Below are 26,368 nucleotides of genomic sequence, written 5' to 3' on the forward strand. Positions count from 1 at the left end.
TTGGTTGAAAATCTGCCACCCCAGAAGACATCCAAACAGGATGTGGAATTTCTCAGGTTTTTGCCTGCAATATGAGTTCTGTTATACTCACAGACATAATTCAAACAGTTTTAGAAACTTCAGAGTGGTTTCTATCCAAAACTAATAATAATATGCATATATTAGCAACTGAGACTGAGGAGCTGGCCGTTTACAATGGGCACCTTTTCATACAAGCTACTCAATACTGCCCCTGCAGCCATAAAAAGTTCATGCACAAAAACGGTGAGCATACGCCAACCCCACAAAAACACGGAGCGCACACCAAAACAAATGCCCCAAACACGGGGGACTTAAACAGTCCAGCAAAACCCAAGAAAATGGGAAAACCGTGACACACAGACGTGTACACACGTACACCAAACAATCCCGCACAACCAGCAGGCGGGCCTGCTAGGTAAATAAAGCCCGACCAATCAGCCTACAACGAACACAGGTGAAACCGATAAGCAGAAAAGGGGAAAAGGGATCAGTGGCAGCTAGTAGGCAAGTGACGACAACCACCTAGCGCCACCCGAACAGGAATGGGAGCTACCTTCGGTAGGAGTCGTGACACCGAGGGAACTGCCATCTGACGTTAACATCCAAATCTGTGTATATCGGATAACGACTAGAAACAGTATGAATGAGTTAAGACCAATTAACGTGTGCATCCAATTAACTGTGGGAACTAGTTATAATGAAAAGAACATGAGCATCCAAATCTGTGTGTACCAGATGTAAAGCTAGAACCTTGGGGTGGTGGATGACATCCAAATCTGTGTGTACAGGATGTATAACTAGACCTTGTGGACTAGTTAAGGCCTCGAAGAGAAAGTCAAAAGCACTATAGAAATATAGAAAATATTTCTGCATGTTAGAAAATAAAATTTAAATAAATAAAAATAAACACGTAAAAGCTGGCCTTAAGAGGGCCACAGCTGAGGTAACTAGCAGGATTGAGTTGAGTTGATAAGAGTGTTCTTAGTGAGGTAAACAGGTATTCCCTGGGTTACTATTGTTATGTGTTATTGTTAGGTGGTATTGAGTGTGGGATGTTATTTTAGAACAATAGCGGCAAGTCTATAATTTCTGGAAGTCTAAGGAACTGTTGAGGATACGTGTGGAGCATTTTTCCCATAGGGCAGCGTCCAGGAAACAAACGTTTTTGGGTTCTGCTGGGAGTGTATGGATGGAGTCGTTGGAAACACACATGGAGTAGTTAATTAATGTGAGTACCTAAGTTTTCCTAAGTTACATAATGATTATTTGAAGATGTATGGGAAATATTTGCAATTGTATGTGTGTGTTACTAGAGATTTGCTAAATATAATAATTTGACTGATATTCATATTCTAACTTGTGAACCCATATGTAGGTTCAGAGTGGTCTTTGTGGATCATTTGATAATGTTAAGGTTAAGCATTATATGACTGGGTAATAGTCTCAGAAAAATATTGGCAATATTAAAACTGCAAGGAGAAAGACGCAGAAATAAATTCATATAAGCAAACTATATCAAAGCCATAGAGGCACTAAAAAGAAGCGCATGAGCATTCTACCAATTCGGCTCAAATATGGGAAAAATCTAATCATGGATAACATTCGGCAGCATTTCCCTTGCTGACAGGAAAATTACAATTTAATAAATAATTCAGGGATACAATTGTGACTTAGCACAATGACATAAAATAAGAATCATTAGCTCAATACACCAGTGTATCGATGTTAGTGTTGTATCAGGGTAATCACACTAACTATTAAGTCATTTGAGTATGTCGTATGCTTATTGGTCTTAAGATACAAATTCTTTGTTTTAACTAATTATGACAAATTTGTTGGTTGAGTTATCCTTATTAACCGCATAGTATATCATTGTATCGAACTTGCTACTATATTAACTATTCACATCATTCTTAGCTTAGCTAAATTGTATAGTCGTTGTGCAACGGAAATTGTTATATTAGGTACTTGGTGAATTTGCTCAGGCTATTGTTCGCATTTCAGAGCAGTTGTCTGAATGTACTAGAGTGCAGAATAACAGATGAATTTACGAATGCCCATGCCCGTTGAATATGGTCGGTGTATAATTGCCAGTATATATGGGTGAGAGCATGAATGATGTTGACAAATTGTCAAACTTTCTATCACGCCAGATTTAAAAAAATAAACAATCGCTAAATGGTGTAGATTTGAGGGTTCTGTGTTGATACAAATGTAGTGAATTTGTTATTGCTGTAAAAAGACAAAGAAATGCCAAATGCCAAACATCACCACATTAGTAAACTATGTGGTAGAGCAGGGTCACAAGGCATCATATGGGAAAGTACAACCAGCGAAACAAGAGATATCATATTTGGGGGTGTTGAGAACAATGTGAATCAGGAAAGCCCTAGAGGTTTTAATCTTGTGAGACAATATTTTTCAAAACTTCTAAAATAGATTCATAGAATTGACGAAAGGGAGGATTGGTCATGAGTAATTAAAGTGGCCTCCCTGTGAACAGAAGTTGTTTTTGTTTTGACTATAATTTTAAAAAATTGTTCACCTGGTATAGTAACGTTAGATGGAAAGACAGAGGTAGCAGAAAGATATAATTTGATTTTTATAGAGATTTTAGAGGGCTTTCTGAGTTTAAGGACACATAAATGTAGACGAGTGAAGGCAGCAATGGAAAGTAAGTAAATTGGAAAGTAAGAATTTCGAATTTGAATTGTTTGGATAGATTGAGAATTGGCTGATGTATTTTAGACATTTGGCGCATTACAGGTTAATCTTAAAATAATAGACATTTAATGAGTGTCCAGCTGAGGTTGGTATTAAAGATATAGAGTAAAATTGTTAGGGTAGACTACATGTAAACATTGCTTTCTAGTAAGGAGAGAATAATCATGGTTTGGTTTATTTTATTTTATAAACCTTATGATGGGTGACAGTATGTGAATGGTAATATGCACTGGGAACACTAAAATAACACATCCTAGATCTGAATGAATGAAATATTCTTATTAAATACTTTTTTCTTTACATAGTTGAATGTGCTGACAACAAAATCACACAAAAATTATCAATGGAAATGAAATGTATCAACCCATGGAGGTCTGGATTTGGAGTCACACTCAAAATTAAAGTGGAAAACCACACTACAGACTGATCCAACTTTGATGTAATGTCCTTAAAACAAGTCAAAATGAGGCTCAGTAGTGTGTGTGGCCTCCACGTGCCTGTATGACCTCCCTAAAATGCCTGGGCATGCTCCTGATGAGGTGGCGGATGGTCTCCTGAGGGATCTCCTCCCAGACCTGGACAAAAGCATTCGCCAACTCCTGGACAGTCTGTGGTGTAACGTGGCGTTGGTGGATGGAGCGAGACATGATAACCCAGATGTGCTCAATTGGATTCAGGTCTGGGGAACGTGCGGGCCAGTCCATAGCATCAATGCCTTCCTCTTGCAGGAACTGCTGACACACTCCAGCCACATGAGGTCTAGCATTGTCTTGCATTAGGGGGAACCCAGGGCCAACCGCACCAGCATATGGTCTCACAAGGGGTGTGAGGATCTCATCTCAGTACCTAATGGCAGTCAGGCTACCTCTGGCGAGCACATGGAGGGCTGTGCGGCCCACCAAAGAAATGCCACCCCATACAATGACTGACCCACCGCCAAACCGGTCATGCTGGAGGATGTTGCAGGCAGCAGAATGTTCTCCACAGCGTCTCCAGACTCTGTCACGTCTGTCAAATGTGCTCAGTGTGAACCTGCTTTCATCTGTGAAGAGCACAGGGCGCCAGTGGCGAATTTGCCAATCTTGGTGTTTTCTGGGAAATGCCAAACGTCCTGCACGGTGTTGGGCTGTAAGCACAACCCCCACCAGTGGACGTCGGGCCCTCATACCACACTCATGGAGTCTATTTCTGACCGTTTGAGCAGACACATGCAAATTTGCACAAAGGCGGAGGTAGCGGTCCTGCTGCTGGGTTGTTGCCCTCCTACGGCCTCCTCCAGATCTCCTGATGTACTGGCCTGTCTCCTGGTAGCGCCTCCACGCTCTGGACACTATGCAGACAGACACAGCAAACCTTCTTGCCACAGCTCGCAGTGATGTTCCATCCTGGATGAGCTGCACTACCTGAGCCACTTGTGTGGGTTGTAGACTCTGTCTCATGCTACCACTGGAGTGAAAGCACTGCCAGCATTCAAAAGTGACCAAAACATCAGCCAGGAAGCATAGGAACTGAGAAGTGGTCTGTGGTCACCACCTGCAGAACCACTCCTTTATTGGAGATGTCTTGCTAATTGCCTATAATTTCCACCTGTTGTCTATTCCATTTGCACAACAGCATGTGAAATTTATTGTCAATCAGCTTTGCTTCCTAAGTTGACAGTTTGATTTCACAGAAGTGTGATTGACTTGGAGTTACATTGTGTTGTTTAAGTGTTCCCTTTATTTTTTTAACAGTGTATTATTCGTGAGTATTTTTGATTGCACTCCATTTGACTAAATTAATGCAAACAGGTTGAAATTATTAGATTACCGGAATGGGGTTATGGGTTTGTTTATTTAAGACGGTGTTGATTCCACTTAATGGAACACTATTATCTGATGTGATTTAAGTAGGATTCTTTTTTCCAGGACTGCTGAAAGTCCACTAAAGGAGATATAGAAGATCACGTGTCAAACTATTTTTTAATAGAGATGCCTGTAATCAAAAAACACTGATTCCTATGCTAAAGAAATTGTAACTTTCTCATCAAGGAGAATGGGGGTAGTCATTTTCTTTCTCTTTGAAATGTTTCCTGAGGTCTTGGGAGATCAGTCAGTGAAATTCAGCAGTTTTCTAGGTATAAAGGTATTCGGATTCGGTGGAAAAGAGGAGCAACCAAATGAAATAAGGCCTGGCCAGTTTTGTTTGTTTTTACCATATGGTTTACCACATACACACACACCAGCACGCACAAACACCACTTACTGGTTATGAATATGGGTTAGTGCCAGTATCTTAAAGGGGCACACACACGCACATGCACGAGGTTCATTGAACACGTGAATTCTTTTGATAAGAAATGTACTGGAAACTTACTGGAAACTTGGGATATGAAATGTCCTGTGTGGCTCAGTCGGTAGAGCATGGCGCTTGCAACGCCAAGCGTCGTGGGTTCGATTCCCGCTGGGGCCACCCATATGTAAAAGTAGTGGCCCCAGCCGACTTGTAAGTCGCTTTGGACAAAAGCGTCTGCTAAATGGGATATATTATATTATTATTATTAACTTCTTATGGGGAGGTGGGATGGTAGCGTCCCACCTGGCCAACATCCGGTGAAATTGCAGAGCGTGACATACAAACTACAGAATTATAAATATTTAACTTTCATAAAATCACAAGTGTAATACATCAAAATAAATCTTAACTTCTTGTTAATCCAGCCACTGTGTAAGTTTTTTTTAAATGTATTTTTATTTCACCTTTATTTAACCAGGTAGGCTAGTTGAAATAATTTATACAATTTAAGATGGAGAATCATTGTTGTCTTTACGTAAGAAAAATACCAAAGAACGTGCTTTCTTCCACGCGCTTGGAAACCCTACAGCCAAAATGGGAGCCACCTAGAAAAACTACAATTTCTGGCACATTTTTCCAAAAACCAGCCTGAAACTCTTTCTAAAGACTGTTGATATCTAGTGGAAGCCCAAGGAACTGCAATCCAAGGAACTGCAATAAAAGTGATGGCCATTGAAAATAGTGGTAGGCTGAATTATTTTTTGGGGGGATGGTTTGTCCTCAGGGTTTGGCCTGCCATATCAGTTCTGTTATACTCCCAGACAGTTTTAGAAGTTTTAGAAACTTTAGTCAATTAAAGTAGGGATTTTTTTTGTAATAGTCTGTCAATGTGCCTTTGAGCAAGGCACTTAATCCTAATTTTCTCCAGGGGCAACGTACTACTATGACTAACCCTGTTAAACACCACATTTCACTGCACCTATCTGGTGTATGTGACAGTAAGTAAAAGCTACTTTTATTCATTTTATTAATGGTTGAGTATTAATAGGAATCTGTTTTTAAAAGGAAAGTGTTTTTAATTGTATTAATATTAAATAATCAGGATGAAAATAAGATATTTATGGGGTGGCAGGTAGTCTAGCAGTTAAGTGTTGGGACAGTAACTGAAAGGTCGCTGGTTCGAATCCCAGAGCTGACTAGGTGAAACATCTGTCAATGTGCCCTTGAGCAAGGCACTTAACCCTATATGCTCCTGTAAGTCGCTCTGGATAAGAGCGTCTGTGAAATGACATAAATGTCAAATGTAACTTAGGAGTTTTTAGATCAAATGTCAAACAACAGCACTGTAGAAAACTGTAGTCAGTGCATGTTTATTATTTTGAAGTGCAAGGCCTGCTGGTGGTGTATGCACTAATGACATTTTAGGGCATGTCCCCCAATGTGACCTTTCATTGCACCTCTTGATCTGTCCATCACCTCCTTTGATCCAGTCCACCTGGGCCCAGGCCAATGGGCCTGTGGAGTGGGACAACTATAAAAGCATAGCTCTACCCTTATCGGTCTTTAGTGGCGATGGGCATTCCAGCTCTTTTCAGTGAGCTGGCTCGTTCAGCTCAGCTCACCAAAAAGACCTGGCTTTTAAAAAAAAATGATGTTTTGTATTTTTTCAAGTCAAACAGTTTGCGATGTTTTGACTATGATTGGTGTTAAAACAATTCTAATTAAATTATGAAATGAAATCATACTCTACCTTAACCACAATGTATTTAAAAATGCATTGGTTTGTTATGAAAAAGAATGCTATTAAACATTTGCATTTAAACTATAACTTTTTAATGTATAGAAACAAAGTACATATAAATGTAACAATTCAAAATGAATACAATCTGAACAACATAATAATAGAATATTGCACCATATCAAAGAAAAATAAGTAACAACGTGCAAAACTGCAGCATTCCACTTAAAACATTAAACTGGTCCCTCTTTTCTCTCTCTTCTTCATTGCCATGTTTTAACCAGCAGCACACAGCAATGCTTATCATATTTTGCTTTTATGAGAGATTTGCTTTCAGAAATGCAAGCTGCCTCACTTTCGAGAGGCTGATGCGGTTTCTTCTCTCACTAATTATTTGTCCCGTTTTTGAAAAGACCCTCTCTGAGAGAACGGACTTTAGTAAGCCGTGGGTAGACAGAGGCCTTGTTCTTCCACCAGCTCAGAGGATCTGCAGATCAGAGGGGCTCCTCCAAATAGGATCGGACCTCCATTAAGGGATTCCTGAGGGATTCCTTAGTGCTGCATCCCCAGGTGCTCTCTCGTCAAACAGCATCCAAACAGCAGACGTTTGTGGCACTACTGCTGGTGCTTCTGCTCCATCTGATCCCTCTTCTTCCTTTTGCTCTGGTGCCTGAGCCAGTTGACTGCTGGGACTGTCCCTCCCTGCTGCTGAGGTTATTCTTTAAAGAGCCTCATCAATCGCTCTGGCATCCCTGAAGGCTAACTTCTTAAACCTGAGGTCAAGTGCAGCAGTTTCTGATAGCACATGAGTATATTCCATTCGAAGGAACTTTCTGTCCATTGATAAACATAGGGTGTCCATCAACTCTGTCACATGTCCTGTGGTTACATTTGCTTCTCTCTGTCTCTGGTGGCTGGCTGTGATTTGCTGCAGACCCTTACACAGGAGTGTCTCACATAGCTGAAAAGAGAGAACAGTAACTTATTAGTTCAGGTTCATGTTTTGTCTACTGATACTACATACTCATCTACTGCTCATATACATTTATAATACTGGATTAAATAATTATGTAGTAATAACTGCTTACTGTACCTCTGTCGAACTGATCTCCACAGTGACCAGGATTCTGAACACCTCCTCCACCACCTCCCATTTCTCTTAGGTCAGAGCATCAACATGATCATTGACAATAGCCAGGATAGAGATGATGGCATCCTTTGACTCAAGAATCCGCTTCAACATATAACATGTTGAATTCCACTTTGTAGTGCAGTCTTGTTTAAGCCTTAGCTCAGGCATCCCCATCTGGCGTTGTGTAGACTTCAGTTTTTCAGCACCTACTGTACTCCTGTGGAAGTATTCCACAGCTGCTTTCACTTTGTCCACAGTGGGCTTCATCACCTTCAGAGTATCTCTTACAATCAGGTTTATTGTGTGGGCAAGACATGGATGATGGGTCCATTAAAACATTTTCATGGCTTTGTTTATGTTAGCTGCATTGTCGCTAACACAACAGACCACTTTTCTATCTACTTGCCATTCTCTGGCCACTCTCAAATGTTCCTCTGCCAAGTTCTCTGAGGTGTGTCTGTTGCTGAACTCAAAGCAGTCCAGAAGACAGCTGAACATTGAAAAAAATCTTCAATGAAGTTACATGTAACCAACATGTAATAAGTGGTTACCCTTGATGTCCAGCAGTCAGTGATAAGGCAAACTGCAGTAGCTTTTTGGGCTCTTTCCCGCACTGAAGCCTGTGTGCTCTCGTACTGTTGATTTCAAAAGGGTTTTCCGGCTTGGAATTGTGTACATTGGGTTTAGACTATTGCTATAATTTCAAAAACCTCAAACCTCCGTGATCGAGAATGGCTGGAAATGGGTGGCAATCATTTTAGCAATGCAATATCAATTTGGTCTTATTTTGCTACAGACATAGACTTTGGTATAAACTGATCCATAGAAGACTGTGTTGCTGTGGGTCGCAGAATAGGCCTACATGACTGAGTGGATACATCTCGACGTGTGGAGGTTCTGGCTCCACCACTATCAATAGCAGGCCCGCTAGATTCTCGAAGCTTCGCTACAGCAAGCTTCACAGTTGGGTGCACAGTTCGCATATGCCGGTGTAGGTTGTGCATAGAACCGGCGTTATATGAGATTTTGTTTTGGCAAATTCCACACTGTGCTCTAACATTGTCTACATTATTAAAATGCATCCAAATGCTACTGTGCTTCCGACTCATTTTCCGGCTGTTGTTTTCACAAATGTCCTTCCTCTCTCGGCCCTCCCCCACGTATCTGTGCCTCATTGGTTGACACTGCTTGTCTGACTGACAGGAACAACAGGTGAGGCTGTTAGTCTGAGCAGACAGTCAGAACGAATGTGTGTGCGCTTAAGCATTTAGGCCTATATTATTTTATTTATTTTTTCGCGGGACAAAGATTGTCCTTTTTGGAGAAATGTCCTCTGTTCTGATGAAACAAAAATAGAACTGTTTGGTCACAACGACCATTGTTATGTTTGGAGGAAAAAGGGGGAGGCTTGCAAGCCAAAGAACACCATCCAACTGTGAAGCACGGGGGAGGTAACATCATGTTGTGGGGGTGCTTTGCTGCAGAAGGGACTGGTGCACTTCACAAAATAGATGGCATCATGAGGAAGGAAAATGACGTGGATATTTTGAAGCAACATCTCAAGACATCAGTCAGGAAGTTAATGCTTGGTCCCAAATGGACAATGACCCCAAGCATACTTCCAAAGTTGTGGAAAATGGCGAAAGGACAACAAAGTCAAGGTATTGGAGTGGCCATCACAACGCCCTGACCCCATCCCATAGGAAATTTGTGGGTAGAACTGAAAAAGAGTGTGCGAGCAAGGAGGCCTACAAACCTGACTCAATTACACCAGCTCTGCCAAAATGTACCCAACTTATTGTGGGAAGCTTGTGGAAGGCAACCCTGAAACGTTTGACCCAAGTTAAACAATTTAAAGTTAATGCTATAAAATAATAATTTAGTGTGTGTAAACTTCTGACCCACTGGGAATGTAATGAAATAAATAAAAGCTGAAATAAATCATTCTCTCTTCTATTATTCTGACATTTCACATTCTTAAAATAAAGTGGTGATCCTAACTGACCTATGACAGGGAATTTTTGCTATGATTAAATGTTAGAAATTGCGAAAAACTGAGTTTAAATGTATTTGGCTAAGGTGTATATAAATTTCCGAAGTCAACTGTATATTCGGCTCTCTGATATGCGAGCTGGCTCCCAACAATCACCTACAAGAGCCGGCTCTTAGAGCTGATTTGTTCGCGAACAAATCATCACTAAAGGAGATGTGGATACCTTTAATGAAGAATATTACACTGTAGCTGAAGAGTGCATACTAGACTGCAAACTCTGGACACTTTTCCTAACATGGTGTGGTTCTAGTGTGTCAATACAAAGTAAGTGGCCTGTTCTAGCTTACCATTGTCATGCTTGAAGTGTGCATGTGTGTGTAATTAGCCAATATATTCGCTATTTTACTGTCTTACAGTGTTGTAACAATGTTTTCATTGTGTTACAAATGCTTGTACTTTAAAAACGGAAACCGCTACCACAGGCCCTCTTGTGTGCTGTGCATATTGTTAGTGTGGTTCTGTTAGTTTCCCATTACTTTTCATGCTTTTAGAGTGTGAGTCATTCCATGTGGTACCCCCATAACATAGGATACTATGTGACCTAAGATGGCGGTTGTGTTTGTAGTCCCAAACAGCTAAAAGTCAACAAATATTCGGCATGGTTTCCAGCATTACTTATGGTTTCCGTTTTATGTCCTTTTTAACATGCTAGTGTCGTTAGCATGCTAGAGTTGTTAGCATGGTTAGTATGCTAACTCCCCATGGTAAATAGAGTGTTTAGTTTGCCTAATTAAACTGTTAGCATTGCAGCGCCGTTAACATAATTACTCCACATTGTGTGTATTGGTTGTTTATTTACTGTAGCCTTTGTGTGCCTCTGCTATTAGCCTAATGCTATGCCGTTTACAGTACTTTATGTGCTATTTAATGTTATTTATCTACTGGTTACTGCTAATGTAGCCATCTGTATCCACTGATTATGCTATGCTAAGTAGCTTATTAGCCATTTACCATTGCTTCGATGCTCGATTGCACTGCTCCTGCTGGCACCTTATGTACATCTATTAGCATAGTAGCATACATTTCTATTGTGTAGCAAGAACTGTAATTACAGCCCGTGTTTCTTTCTTTTTCTTACCCATAGAAACCGACTTCACTATCACTTGCACTTTCACCATTATCAACCCTACTACTACTATTCAATGCCGTGTGTGTATTTGAGGCAACCAAATAGTGACTTCATTATGTCTTCTGCTGCATCATTGTCCCTCTGAAAGGGGACCCGGGCAGCACATCTCTAGTTTAAACCGCCACTTCTCAGAGTTCACTGACCATCAAATGGCGCTCCTTCAGTACCTAGTACAATGGCTGAAGATGGAAGCAGGGGCAACAAAGTCTCCTCCACAGGAACGAACACCTGCACAGCCCACAGCAGGGGCCAAGGCCAAGTCAAAGGCTTACTGCCCACTGTACGAAAACAGGGACCACTACTTCAGCAGGTGGAAGAGATTCACCTCAATGGCTGTCGAGCAAAATCTCAAGTGGCTGTAGGACAAAGGATACTGTTGGCTGTGCCGCTGATCTCACCTGGTGTGACCGCAGGAGACCTTGCGACATATAGTATGTATTGGTTGTTTATTTACATTTACATTTAAGTCATTTAGCAGACGCTCTTATCCAGAGCGACTTGCTGTAGCCTTTCTGTGCTTCTTCTATTAGCCTGTTAGCCTAATACTATGCAATTTACGGGACTTTGTATGCCAGTTACATGCCATTTACTGTTATTTATCTACTGGTTACTGCTAATATTGCACTGCTAATTCCATTGCTAATGTAGCCATCTTTAGCCACTAATCATGCTATGTTTAGCTTATTAGCTGCTTACCATCAATGCAATGTTCTATGCCCTGCTCCTGCTAGCAGCTTATGTACCTATATTCAACTCTACTGATGGTCTTCTCACAAATAAAATTGTGTTATATAGTGAGAGTGCCCACTCCAGTATTGGCACATGCGTTCTAGCATGTGGGCTATAGCGCACGTATAGCCTACATGATGAGATTCTTATGGACAAAAGAGCAAGATTATTTGATCAAACGGCAGGCAAGCATCAGTAATCATGCCATCAGATTAAGACCCTCAATATTTATTGGAAAGAAGGATCAAGCTCATCACCTTGCACCAACCTGTGATGATCATCATCATTTATTTCATCTATAGTCTAATATCTACAACCCTACTCAAATATCTAGGTGTCTGGTTAGACTGTAAACTCTCCTTCCAGACTCACATTAAGCATCTCCAATCCAAAATTAAATCTAGAATTGTCTTCCTATTTCACAACAAAGCCTCCTTCACTCATGCTGCCAAACATACCCTCGTAAAACTGACTATCCTACTGATCCTTGACTTCGGCGATGTAATTTACAAAATAGCCTCCAGCACTCTACTCAGCAAACTGGATGCAGTCTATCACAGTGCCATCCGTTTTGTCACCAAAGCCCAATATTCTACCCACCACTGCGACCTGTATGCTCTCGTTGGCTGGCCCACGCTACAAAGTCGTCGCCAAACCCACTGCCTCCAGGTCATCTATAAGTCTTTGCTAGGTAAAGCCCCGCCTTATCTCAGCTCACTGGTCACCATAGCAACACCCACCCGTAGCACGCACTCCAGCAGGTATATTTCACTGGTCACCCCCAAAGCCAACACCTCGTTTTGCCGCCTTTCCTTCCAGTTCTCTGCTGCCAATGACTGGAACAAATTGCAAAAATCACTGAAGCTGGAGTCTTATATCTCCCTCTAACTTTAAGCATCAGCTGTCAGAGCAGCTTACCGATCATTGTACCTGTACACAGCAAATCTGTAAATAGCACACCCAACTACGTACCTCATCCCATATTGTTATTTATCTTTTTGCATCCCAGTATCTCTACTTGCACATCATCATCTGCACATCTATCACTCCAGTGTTAATACTAAATTGTTATTATTTCGCCTCTATGGCCTATTTATTGCCTTACCTCCCTAATCTTCGACATTTGCACACAATTTACATAGATTTTTCTATTGTTTTATTGACTATAGGTTTGTTTATGTGTAACTCTGTGTTGTTGTTTTTGTCGCACTGCTTTGCTTATCTTGGCCAGGTCGCAGTTGTAAATGAGAACTTGTTCTCAACTGGCCTACCAGGTTAAATAAAGGTGAAATAAATAAATAATAATAAACTGCATGCTTTCCCGATGAGTCGTAGTGGGAGGACCACACAAAATGTCATCACGTGACTCCACGTTTACGTCGATATGATGCTTATTATATAAATATTGACACATATAAAAGGGTTTCCACCGACATTCTCAACAAATTATTTTTACAGACACAAAAAGATCCCACCTTTAGCGTATTTTGTATTATCGACATTTTTAACGTTTTCCCGAAAAATGTTATGTTCCCATCTGGCCTGTCATGACATTTTTATCCGACATGTACTTTGCCCGCATAAAAAGATTGGATGGATACCAGATTTCTGTCAAGCCAAAAAATGTTAGCATAACAATTGCGTAAGGAGTTCGCAGCAAAGCAGAAACAGAATGGAACCCAGACTAAGTATTCATGCCTTGCATTAGTAAACTTGATGACTTACCTGGTTTCTCTGTGATGGGTGCTTTGGTGATCACTCTGGTTGCGGTCGTGGTTATATTGGTAATGGTCCATGGGGCTGTGGTTGTAGTTAGTTGTGTTGTGGTTGTAGTTTGTTGGGCTGTGTGCAATTGTGGTGTGGTTGTAATAGCTTGGCCTGTGGCTGGTGGGCCTGTGGTTGGTTGTGCTTTGGTTGCGGTTATCAGGATTGCGGTTATGGTCATATTAAGTCGAACTGGGGTTGTCGTCATTCGGAATCTGATTATGGGTGGCAAGGCTGTGGTTGGTTGATCTGTGGTTGTGGTCAGTTTGGTTGTGGTTGCCGTCACTTGGACTGTGGTCAGTTGTGGTGTGGTTGTAGTCGGTTGAGCTGTTGTGGTCAGTTGGTCTGTGGTTGTGGATGATGGGACTTTGGTCAGTTGCACTGAGGTTGGAATTGGTTGAGCTGCAGTTGGCGTGGCTGTGGTCATGATTCGTAGGGCTGTAGTTGTGGTTGGTTGGGCTGTGGTTGTGGTGGGTAGGACTGTAGTTGTAGGCAGTAGGGCTGGGATTGGTAAAGCTGTAGTTGGTTGGGCTGTGGTTGGTAGGGCTGTAGATGTGGTTGGTCGGTCTGTGGTTGATTGGGTTGTGGTTGGTAGGGCTGTAGATCTACTTTGTTGGGCTGTGGTTGTGGACGGTGGGGCTTTGGTTATGGTTGGTTGGGCTGTGATTGTGATCGGAAGGGCTGTAGTTGGGGTCATTAGGACTGTAGTTCTGCTTGTAGTGGTATGAGGAACTGATATTGAGGTCGGTCGACCTGTAGTTCTGGTCCTGGTCTTTGTAGTCGGTGAGGGTGTGATTGTGGTGGGTTGAGTTCTTGTTGAGGTCAAGACGGATGTGGTTCTGGTTCTACTGGTTGTGGTCGGTGGAGCTGTAGAGGTAATTTCTGAGGCTGTGGAAGATACTAGTCAAACATGGACAGATTTAAGGTCATTCATTGCTGCTGTACATTGCTTTTACAGAGCTTATGACTGAAAATGTTACTCATCAGGAGGAGGCCAATAATACATACAGTTGAAGTCAGAAGTTTACATACACTTAGATTGTCATTAAACTCATTTTCCACCCACTCCCCAAATTACTTGTAAACAAACTATAGTTTTTGCAAGTCGGTTAGGACATCTACTTTGTGCATGACACAAGTCATTTTTCCAACAATTGTTTACTGACAGATTATTTAACTTGTAATTCACTGTATCACAATTCCAGTGGGTCAGAAGTTTACATATACTAAGTTGACTGTGCCTTTAAAGTTAAGGCTATGCACAATACTGCCCCCTTTGGAGGAATTTCGTGCCCATAGTAAACAGAAGAAAAATCTGTCCAAAATTGCTAATATATGCATATAATAATTATTGAATAGAAAACACTCTAAAGCTTCTAAAACTGTTCGAATTATGTCTGTATGTAAAGCAGAACTCACAGGGCAGCCATTCTCCCATTCTCTCTTTCTCATCAGGAAAGTTACCCCAACTTTGACGTCATCGCCCCCACCCTTCCCAACCATCTACGGATCTGGGATCAGTTTCTGTGTCTTCAGCGTGCTGTGTTCTTTCAATGGGGCGCGTAATGAAGAAAATCCCTCGAGCTTTGACCGGTTGGCGGGCAAAATACTGAAGTGTCACGAGAATTTAGCTGCGAGTCAGGGCGCAATTGAAGACATGGCAGTCTTTTTTCCACATCGTCTGAGGAGAGTTGCGTTCTTTTGTTTGAATCGCCAATTGTTTTGTACGTTAATTAATAACATCCTAAAGCTTGATTCTGCACTTAGTTTGACCAGTTTAGTCAACATATAATATGTAATTTTTAAGTTTTGATGCGCAACTGTTCGTGATCAGAAGTCCTTTTTGGTGCATTTCACCTGAAGCTGTTAGCATATGCTAATACAAGGACACACGAACTGAAACCAAACGTTATATTAGGTAAGTATGACTCCTTCCACTACATTCTGATCGAAGACCATCAAAGGTAAGGGAATATTTATGTTGTAATTTTGTATTTATGTTGACTCCAACATAGCAGAGAAATATTGAAATGTCTGAGCGCCGCCTCATAATATTGCCTAGTGAACGAATTCTGTAACGTTAAAAATAAATGTAACACAGCGGTTGCATTAAGAAGCAGTGTATCTTTCTAACTATATGTAGAACATGTATATTTAGTCAAAGTTTATGATGTGTATTGCTGTTATCTGGCGTTATCTGGCGGAGCTATTTATAATTTCTCCGGACATTTCTGTAGCATTTTTTGAACATGGCTCAATGTAAACGGAGATTTATGGATATAAATTGCATATTATTGAAAAAAACATAAATGTACTGTGTAACATGTCCTATTACTGTCATCTGATGAAGATTTTCAAAAGGTTAGTGAATTATTTTTATTTTAATCCTGCATTTGTGATTGTGCTTTTTGCTTGACAATGTGGCTACATATTGTATGTGTCCTAGTGGTGGTTTGATATACATATGTGCTATGTTTTCACCGTAAAACATTTTAGAAATCTGACTCGCTGGGTAGATGAACAAGGTGTTTATCTTTCATTTGAGCTATTGGACCTCTTGAGCTATTGGACCTCTTGAAACTCTGGGGGCGCTATTTCATTTTTGGATGAAAAACGTTCCCGTTTTAAACAAGATATTTTGTCACAAAAAGAAAAACACTCTGACGTTTCCAGAACTGCAAAGATATTCTCTGTGGGTTCCCTAGAACGGGAGCTACAGGCAAAACCAAGATGAAACGGCATCCAGGAAACCAGCAGGATTTTTGAGGCTCCGTTTTCCATTGTCTCCTTATATGGCTGTGAATGCGCGAGGAATAAGCCTGCCCTTTCTGTCGTTTCCCCAAGGTGTCTGCAGCATTGTGACGTATTTGTAGGCATATCATTGGAAGATTGACCATAAGAGACCACATTTACCAGGTGTCCGCCCGGTGTCCTGCGCCGAAATTGGTGCGCAAACCTCAGCTGCAAGTATTTTTCCACAGAATTCAGAGAAGAATGCAGGCTTCCACGAACGATATATCAATGAAGAGATATGTGAAAAAACACCTTGAGGATTGATTCCAAACAACGTTTGCCATGTTTCGGTCGATATTATGGAGTTAATTCGGAAAAAGTTTGACGTTGTTGATGACTGAATTTTCGGTTCGTTTCGGTAGCCAAATGTGATGTACAAAACGGAGCGATTTCTCCTACACAAAGACTCTTTCAGGAAAAACTGAACATTTGCTATGTAACTGAGAGTCTCCTCATTGAAAACATCCGAAGCTCTCCAAAGGTAAATGATTTTATTTATTTGGTTATCTGGTTTTTGTGAAAATGTTGCGTGCTAAATGCTACTCAAAATGCTAAGCTAGCTTAGCATACTCTTACACAAATTAGTCAATTGCTATGGTTCAAAAGCATATTTTGAAAATCTGAGATGACAGTGTTGTTAAGAAAAGGCTAAGCTTGAGAGCAGGCGCATTATTTTCATTTTATTTGCGATTTTCAGAAATCGTTAACGTTGCGTTATGCTAATGAGCCTGAGGCTTTAGTCACGATCCCGGATCCGGGATGGGGAGTATCAAGAGGTTTAATGTGTGGAGGTTAAATATTTCTAAGAATATTTTTGCATTCTGTGCGCCATCTTTTGAGTTGAGCTTGGGGGGGTGCCCTTGGGGGACGTTTACCGTGAAGGCGTTAAACAGCTTGGAAAATTCCAGAAAATTATGTCATGTCATTAGAAGCTTCTGATAGGCTAATTGACATCATTTGAGTCAATTGGAGATGTACCTGTGGATGTATTTTAAGGCCTACCTTCAAACTCGGTGCCTCTTTTCTTGACATCATGGGAAAATCAAAAGAAATCAGCCAAGACCTCAGAATTTTTTTTTGACCTCCACAAGTCTGGTTCATCCTTGGAAGCAATTTCCAAATGCCTGAAGATACCACGTTCATCTGCACAAACAATAGTTGTCACGACTTCCGCCGAGGTTGGCTCTCCTGCCCGTTCAGGCGGTGCTCGGCGGTCGTCGTCACCGTCCTACTAGCCACTACCGATCCCTTTTCGTGTATCTGTTGTTTTTGTCTGATTGGCTTCACCTGTGTGTTGTTTAGTTAATTAGTGTCTGTATATAATGTAGGTTGTCCCGCCCTTGTTTTGTGCGGGATTGTTTATTTTGTCATCTATTGTCTGTCGGTGTATTTTGTGTTCTTATTCTCCAGTTCGTCTTTTATCCCGTGTTGGATTATTCACCCTGTGTGTACTGGGTTGACCGTGTTTCTTGTTCACCGGAGAATAAAACTTTCATATTGCTATCTGCTCTCTGCGCCTGATTCCACCCACCTTGATTAGACGTGACAGAATCCCGCACCACCATGGAATCAGCAGGAGCAGCAGCGTCTCCTCTCCCATCGATGGAAGAGAGGGTCCTCCATCATACCAGCGTGCTTCACCGGATTGGTTCTGCTATGGACCAAATGATGGAGAGAATGGATCGATGGAAGAGGAGTGGCCTCCCCACCTCATCTCTAGCAACCCCTTCTCCAGCACCTCCTGTTTCTGCGACCACATCTGGCTCCGGGGCTCTTCGGCTGACACTCCCACGGGAGTTTGACGGATCGGCGGCTGGGTGCCAGGGTTTCCTCCTTCAACTGGAACTATACCTGGCTACCGTGCGTCCTGCTCCCTCTGGAGAGGAGAGCGTGTGCGCCCTCGTCTCCTGCTTGACTGGGCGAGCCCTCGAGTGGGCCAACGCAGTGTGGAATGGTCCGGACTAGGCTAAGGATAATTACCCAGAGTTCACCCGCCGATTCTGAGCTGTTTTTGACCATCCACCCGAGGGTTGGGCGGCGGGTGAACGGCTGTTCCACCTGCGTCAGGAGACGAGGAGCGTACAGGATTTTGCCCTAGAGTTTAGGACTTTGGCAGCAGGAGCAGGATGGAACGACAGGGCCTTGATTGATCATTTTAGATGTAGTCTCAGGGAGGAAGTCCGCAGGGAGCTGGCATGTCGGGACACCACATTCACACTGGATGGACTTATCGATCTGGCTATCCGTCTCGACAACCTGCTGGCTGCTCGCGGGCGTTCGGATCAGGTCCTGTTGTTTCCAATCCCCAGCCCCCCTGTTCCTATCCCTATGGAATTAGGAGGTACGGCTTCGAGGGGGACCGGAGTAGGAGTGTCCTCCTGCACCAGTTGTGGTTGATGAGGGCACACGTCCGACCGGTGCTGGAGGAACTCGTCTAGGAGTCAGGAGGACAGGCGGAACACAGCTCGATCACCCCAGGTGAGTAAGCACCAAACTCATTCAGAGCTTCCTGTCGGTCATGTGTTTGTATTGATTTCTTTTACTGGGTTTTCCCCTCTCTACAGCATAAGGCGCTAGTCGATTCAGGCACAGCTGGGAATTTTATGGATCGTGGGCTTGCGTTAAGGCTAGGATTCCCCTGGTGTCGTTAGATCGACCTTTCCCCGTGCACTCCTTAGATAGCCGACCAATAGGGTCAGGTGTAATTAGGGAGGCTACGGTGCCGCTGGACATGGTAACGCAGGGTGATCATAAGGAGCAGATTAACCTGTTCCTTATAGATTCACCTGCGTTTCCAGTGGTGTTGGGGGTTCCCTGGTTAGCTCAACACAACCCGGTGATTTCCTGGCGACAGGGGGCTCTTAAGGGGTGGTCAGAGGAGTGTTCAGGTAGGTGTATAGGAGTTGCTGTTGGTGCGACTACGGTGGAGAGTCCAGACCAAGTTTCCACCGTGCGCATTCCCTCTTCAGTAAAGGGAAGGCGACCCAATTACCACCTCATCGTCGAGAGGACTGCGCGATAAACCTTCTGGAAAACGCTGCACTTCCCAGGAGTCACGTGTATCCATTGTCCCAGGAGGAGACAGTTGCGATGGAAACATATGTTTCTGAATCGCTGGGACAGGGGTACATTCAGCCCTCCATATCACCCGACTCCTCGAGCTTCTTTTTTGTGAAGAAGAAGGATGGAGGTCTGCGTCCGTGTATTGATTATAGAGGTCTAAATTCCATCACAGTGGGGTTTAGTTACCCACTACCTCTCATCGCTACGGCAATGGAATCATTTCACGGGGCGCGCTTCTTCACAAAACTGGACCTGAGGAGCACGTATAATCTGGTACATATCCAGGGAGGAGATGAGTGGAAAACCGCATTTAGTACTACTTCTGGTCATTATGAGTACTGCGTCATGCCATACAGGTTGAAGAATGCTCCAGCCATTTTCCAATCCTTCATAGGTGAGATTCTCCGAGACCTGCTCGGGCAGGGAGTGGTAGTGTACATTGATGACTTCTTGATCTATTCTGTCACACGCGCGGAGCCTGTGTCTCTGGTGCGTAAGGTACTTGGGCAACTACTGGAGCATGACCTGTATTGCAAGGCGGAGAAATGTGAGTTTTTCAAACAGTCTGTTTCCTTCCTGGGGTATCGTATTTCCACCTCCGGGGTGGTGATGGAGGATGATCTCGTTACAGCAGTGCGTAATTGGCCGACTCCGACACGGTGAAAGAAGTGCAGCGGTTTTTAGGGTTTGCCAATTACTACCAGAGGTTTATCCGGGGTTTTGGTCAGGTGGCTGCTCCCATCACCTCACTGCTGAAGGGAGGACCGGTGCGCTTGCGCTGGTCAGCAGAGGCGGGCAGAGCTTTCAGTCGTCTGAAGGAGCTGTTCACCAATGCGCCCGTGTTGGCGCATCCGGACCCCTCTTTAGCGTTCATAGTGGAGGTGGATGCGTCCGAGGCTGGGTTTGGAGACATGCTGTCCCAACGCTCGGGCGTGCCATCCAAGCTCCGCCCGTGTGCTTTCTTTTCGAGCAAGCTCAGCCCAGCGGAGCGAAACTATGATGTGGGGGACCGGGAGTTGTTAGCTGTAGTCAAGGCTCTGAAGGTGTGGAGACATTGGCTTGAGGGGGCTAAATACCCTTTTCTCATCTGGACTGACCATCGTAACCTAGGGTACATCCGAGCAGCTAAGAGACTAAATCCACGTCAGGCTAGATGGGCCATGTTTTTTACCAGGTTCCAGTTTACCCTCACATACCGGCCAGGCTCCCAAAACACCAAAGCTGACGCACTGTCTCGCCTCTATGATACCGAGGAACGGTCATTTGAGCCAACTCCCATCATTCCACCATCATGTCTCGTGGCACCGGTGGTATGGGAGGTGGACGCTGAGATAGAGAGGGCCTCACGGTCAGAGCCGGCTCTTCCTAACTGTCCAGTAGGGACCAAGTACGTGCCGAGGGTGGTCCGGGACAAGCTGATTCGGTGGGCTCATACTCTTCCTTCCTCGGGTCATCCTGGTATCAAGAGGACAGTGCAGAGTCTGAGAGGGAGATACTGGTGGCCCACACTGGCTAAAGACGTGAGATTTTATGTCTCCTCCTGCTCAGTGTGTGCTCAGAGCAAGGCTCCTCGGCACCTGCCTAGAGGGAAATTACAACCCCTCCCCGTTCCACAACGGCCGTGGACACACTTATCGGTGGACTTTCTTACCGACCTTCCCCCGTCCCAGTACTACGATCCTGGTCGTTGTGGATTGGTTTTCTAAGTCCTGTCGTCTTATTCCATTGCCCGGTCTCCCTACGGCCCTGCAGACTGCTGAGGCTTTGTTTACCCATGTCTTCCGGCACTATAGGGTGCCTGAGGACATCGTCTCTGATCGGGGTCCCCAATTCACGTCCAGAGTGTGGAGGGCGTTTATGGAGAGACTGGGGGTCTCGGTTAGCTTAACCTCAGGTTTTCACCACAAGATTAATGGGCAGGTGGAGCGCGTAAACCAGGATGTGGGCAGGTTTCTGCGGTCCTATTGTCGGGACCGGCCTGGTGAGTGGGCAAGGTATGTTCCATGGGCCGAACTAGCCCAGAACTCCTTACGCCACTCCTCTACTAACTTGTCTCCTTTTGAGTGTGTGTTAGGTTACCAGCCGGTCTTGGCTCCATGGCATCAGAGTCAGACTGAGGCTCCTGCAGTGGAGGAATGGGTACAGCGCTCCAAGGACACCTGGAAAGCCGTTCAGGACTCATTACGGTTAGCGGGAGAACGGCAGAAGAAGAGCGCTGACCAGCACCGCAGTGAGACCCCCGTGTTTGCACCAGGGGACAGTGTCTGGCTCTCGACCCGAAAACTGTCCCTCCGCCTGCCCTGTCGGAAGCTGGGGCCGCAGTGTGTGGGGCCGTTCAAAGTCCTGAGGAGAATAAACGAGGTGTGTTATAGGTTACAACTTCCTAGGTATTACCGTATTAACCCCTCGTTTCATGTGTCTCTCCTCAGGCCGGTGGTGGCTGGTCCCCTGCAAGAAGGTGAGGTGCCTGAGGTCCCTCCGCTCCCTCTGGACATCGAGGGGTCCCCAGCGTATACAGTTCAAGGCATTCTGGATTCGAGACGCCGGGTGGGGGGCCTACAGTACCTCGTGGACTGGAAGGGGTACGGTCCGGAGGAAAGATGCTGGGTTCCGGTGAGGGACATTTTGGACCCTTCTCTTCTGATAGAATTCCACCGCCTCCACACGGATCGCCCAGCACCTCGTCCTCCGGGTCGTCCTTGAGGACGGTGGCGGCGCGCTGCGGGAGCCGCGCGTCAGGGGGGGGTACTGTCACGACTTCCGCCGAGGTTGGCTCTCCTGCCCGTTCAGGCGGTGTTCGTGGTCGTCGTCACCGTCCTACTAGCCACTACCGATCCCTTTTCGTGTATCTGTTGTTTTTGTCTGATTGGTTTCACCTGTGTGTTGTTTAGTTAATTAGTGTCTGTATATAATGTAGGTTGTCCCGCCCTTGTTTTGTGCGGGCTTGTTTATTTTGTCATCTATTGTCTGTCGGTGTATTTTGTGTTCTTATTCTCCGGTTCGTCTTTTATCCTGTGTTGGATTATTCACCCTGTGTGTATTGGGTTGACCGTGTTTCTTGTTCACCGGATAATAAAACTTTCATATCGCTATCTGCTCTCTGCGCCTGATTCCACCCACCTTGATTAGACGTGACAATAGTACGCAAGTATAAACACCATGGGACCACGCAGACGTCAAAACGCGTCTCCTTCCTTAGTGGTATGTCTCCTAGAGATGAACGTACTTTGGAGCGAAAAGTGCAAATCAATCTCAGAACAACAGCAAAGGACCTTGTGAAGATGCTTGAGGAAACAAGTACATAAGTATCTACAGCCACAGTAAAACGTGACCTATATCGACATAACATGAAAGCAATCTCAGCAAGGAAGAAGCCACTGCTCCATAACCGCCATGAAAAAGCTAGAATACGGTTTGCAATTGCACATGGGGACAAAGATTGTACTTTTTGGAGAAATGTCCTCTGGTCTGATGAAACAAAAATAGAAATGTTTGGCCATAAATGACCATTGTTATGTTTGAAGGAAAAAGGGGGAGGCTTGCAAGCCAAAGAACACCATCACAAATGTGAAGCACGGGGGTGGCAGCCTCATGTTGTGGGGGTGCTTTGCTGCAAGAGGGACTGATGCACTTCACAAAATAGATGGCATCACGAGGCAGGAATATTATGTGTATATATTGAAGCAACATCTCATGACTTCAGTCAGGAAGTTAAAGCTTGTTGGCAAATGGGTCTTCCAAATGAACAATGACCCCAAGCATACTTCCAAAGTTGTCGCAAAATGGCGTAAGGACAACAAAGTCAAGGTATTGGAGTGGCCATCACAACACCCTGACCTCAATCCCATGGAATATTTGTGGGCAGAACTGAAAAGGAATGTGTGAGCAAGGAGGCAAACAAGCCTGACTCAGTTACACCAGCTCTGTCAGGAGAAATGGGCCAAAATTCACCCAACTTATTGTGGGAAGCTTGTGGAAGGCTACCCGAAACGTTTGACCTAAGTTAAACCATTTAAAGGCAATGCTACCAAATAATAATTGAGTGTATGTAAACTTCTGACCCACTGGGAATGTGATGAAATAAATCAAATCTGAAATAAATCGTTATCTCTAATATTTTCACATTCTTAAAATAAAGTGGTGATCCTAATTGACCACATTCCCTTCGAATATGTACTAGGATTAAATGTCAGGAATTGTGAAAAACTGAGTAAATGTATTTGGCTTAGGTGTATGTAAACTTGTGACTTCAACTGTATGTTTTTAGTTCAGTAGCTGCAAGATCACGTTAAAGTTCTGTTTACGATTGTCAGCAATTTGCATGATTTACCATAATTGATTATAAAAAATGCATTCTGTATTCACTATCTATACAGAATTCACTTTGAGCACGAAGAGAATGTTTATTGTCAATGATCTGCATTCAAATGGAACAAACAGTGACCATTACCAGTACTATCATGATACAAAGCATTGGTAAATAAAAAGTTAATGGCATGTACAACTTACCATGTGCAGTGGAGTGGACTCTACTGGTTAGGGACGGATCAAAATTGACAGAATGGTTACCTGGAGGAAAATGGGGGAGGGTAATGTTTTTTCAATTTCAGTCAAGGGGAGGGTTTAGTATTTTTTTAATCTAATATAGGGGACTGTCATGGAATTTGTAATTGATAAAATGTCAATATTTCTCAGTGTTTTAAAATGAGTTGCTTATCAGGCTATACACCGAGCGTACAAAACTTTAGAAACACATGCTTTTTACATGACATAGACTGTTCAGGTGAATCAAGGTGAAAGTTATGATGCCAGGTGCACCAGTTTGAGTGTGTCAAGAACTTCAATGCTGTTGGGTTTTTCATGCTCAAAAGTTTCCAGTGTCTATCAAGAATGGTCCACCACCCAAAGGACATCCAGCCAACTTGACAACTGTGAGAAGTATTGGAGTCAACATGCATGGGCCAGCATCCCTTTGGAACGCTTTTGACACCTTGTAGTGTCCATCCCTGACGAATTGAGGCTGTTCTGAGGACAAATGGGGGTGCAACTCAATATTAGGAAACTCCTAATGTTTTGTACATTCAGTGTATAACGATGTGTGCCCGATGCCACCCTTCCTCTCTGATTCTTCGCTGTACGCACAATATGAATTGTGGATGTAGGCTATTTAATGTGGTCTCAATCAAAAAATCCATAGACTATAGGCTACAAAGTGCATGCTCAGAGAAGCACAGATAAAAGTTATATTTCTAAGATAGCTTATGGGATGGTGTAAATAAAACTAGACTGCATTACATACTGCAATAGATATTCCAAACCTGAGCCCCGGCTGTGCTGTGTAGGTCTAGGGTGGCCGTTCAGGAGGAGAGTCAAAGTATTCTTCTGAAAATTGTTTTTGATTAGGCTTTGTTAAAAAAAATGCATATTAGTGTTACGCGTGGACTAGCCTACAGACTATATATTCAGTTTGAGAAGGAGAGCGCGAAGATGAGAATGAGGATGGGAGTTCAACTTTGATAGCTTGTTACTATTATAATTGATTTGATTAAAAACTATATGTTTCTTGCCCACAATGTATTTATCAGAGTTACTGACCTCAAAATAAGCCAGATTTGAGTAACTGACATTGTGGTGATGAAACTTTAAGCAGCAGCCGTGGCACAATCAATTGGACATGGACAGTTCATGTTCATGGTGTTAAAAGTAGGCAAATTTGCCTCCCGAGTGGTGCAGTGGTCTAAGGCACTGCATTATAGTTGCTAGCTGTGCCACTAGAGATCCTGGTTCGAGTCCAGGCTCTGTTGCAGCCGGCATCGACTGGGAGACCCATGTGGTGGTGCACAATTGGCCCAGCATGGTCCGGTTTAGGGGAAGGTTTGGCCGTCAGTGATGTCCTTGTCCCATTGCTCTCTAGCGACTCCTGTGGTGGGCCGTGCGCATGCATGCTGACACAGTCGCCAGGTGTACGGTGTTTCTTCCGACACATTGATATGGCTGCCTTCTGGGTTAAGTGGGCATTGAGTAAAGAAGCAGGGCGGCTTGGTTGGGTAGTGTTTCGGGGAACGTATGACTCTCGGCCTTCACCTCTCCCGAGTCCATAAGGGAGTTGCAGCGATGAGACAAGACCGAAACTACCAATTGGATACCACTAAATTTGGGAGAAAAAGGAGTGTAATTAATTTAAGCCGTCTTCATTTTAATTAGACTTAACTAACAACAAGTAGGCTTTATGTTGGAGCCAATTTAAAAAATAACAGGTAGGTGTCACACCCTGATCTGTTTTACCTGTCTTGTGTTTGTCTCCACCCCCTTCCAGGTGTCACCCATTTTCCCCATTATCCTCTGTACATTTATACCTGTGTTTTCTGGTTGTCCGTTGCTAGTCTATCCTATCTCGTCAAGCCTACCAGCGTGATATTCCGTACTCGTCAGTCCGTTTTCTAGTTCTTCCGGTTTTGACCATTCTGCCTGCCCTGACCATTCTGCCTGCCCTGAGCCTGCTTGCTGTTCAGTACCTTTTGACACTGCCCTGGATTACTGACCTTTTCCTGCCCTTGACCTGTTGATTGCCTGACCCCTGTTTTGTTAAGAAACTTCTGTGATTCAAACTGTCTGCATCTGGGTCTTATCCTGAGGCCTGATAGTAGGCCTACCTGTTTGACAGATGAAATTAAGCTATAGGCTGCAATATCCATAGATTTGTCAGTCAATTCCTCCACCCACTATGCATTCATTAAATAGCCAACCTCCATGTCAGTGAAGGACTGTTAAAACCAAGACTCAAGTTGAGGGGATATGAGAGGTTATGACTTAGGCCTACCTTTTCAATTTTGGGGCGACCTGACCAAATTCACTTAGAAATGTGAGTTACAGATATGTTATTCTTATTGAAAGCAAGTGAAGAGGTAGGTATGTTCTATGTGAGCTATTTATATGCTTACCTAAGTG

The 26,368-nt window shown here is 43.6% G+C and overlaps 1 protein-coding gene across 1 annotated transcript in view; it reads right to left on the reverse strand.

The window, feature by feature from the left end:
• Positions 1–26,368, reverse strand: part of LOC135513667 (HERV-H LTR-associating protein 1) — an 83,613-nt gene that overhangs the window by 26,044 nt on the left and 31,201 nt on the right. Inside the window, exons 9-13 of the mRNA XM_064936522.1 lie at positions 23,930–23,952; positions 21,981–22,139; positions 14,174–14,409; positions 13,851–14,131; positions 13,526–13,708 (exon numbers count right to left, since the gene is read on the reverse strand). Of these exons, the coding sequence (XP_064792594.1) occupies positions 13,526–13,708; positions 13,851–14,131; positions 14,174–14,409; positions 21,981–22,139; positions 23,930–23,952 (882 nt within the window). The remainder of the gene's footprint in view (positions 1–13,525; positions 13,709–13,850; positions 14,132–14,173; positions 14,410–21,980; positions 22,140–23,929; positions 23,953–26,368) is intronic.

This window comes from Oncorhynchus masou, chromosome 25 (assembly GCF_036934945.1).
Source record: "Oncorhynchus masou masou isolate Uvic2021 chromosome 25, UVic_Omas_1.1, whole genome shotgun sequence".
Classification (NCBI taxonomy): domain Eukaryota; kingdom Metazoa; phylum Chordata; class Actinopteri; order Salmoniformes; family Salmonidae; genus Oncorhynchus; species Oncorhynchus masou.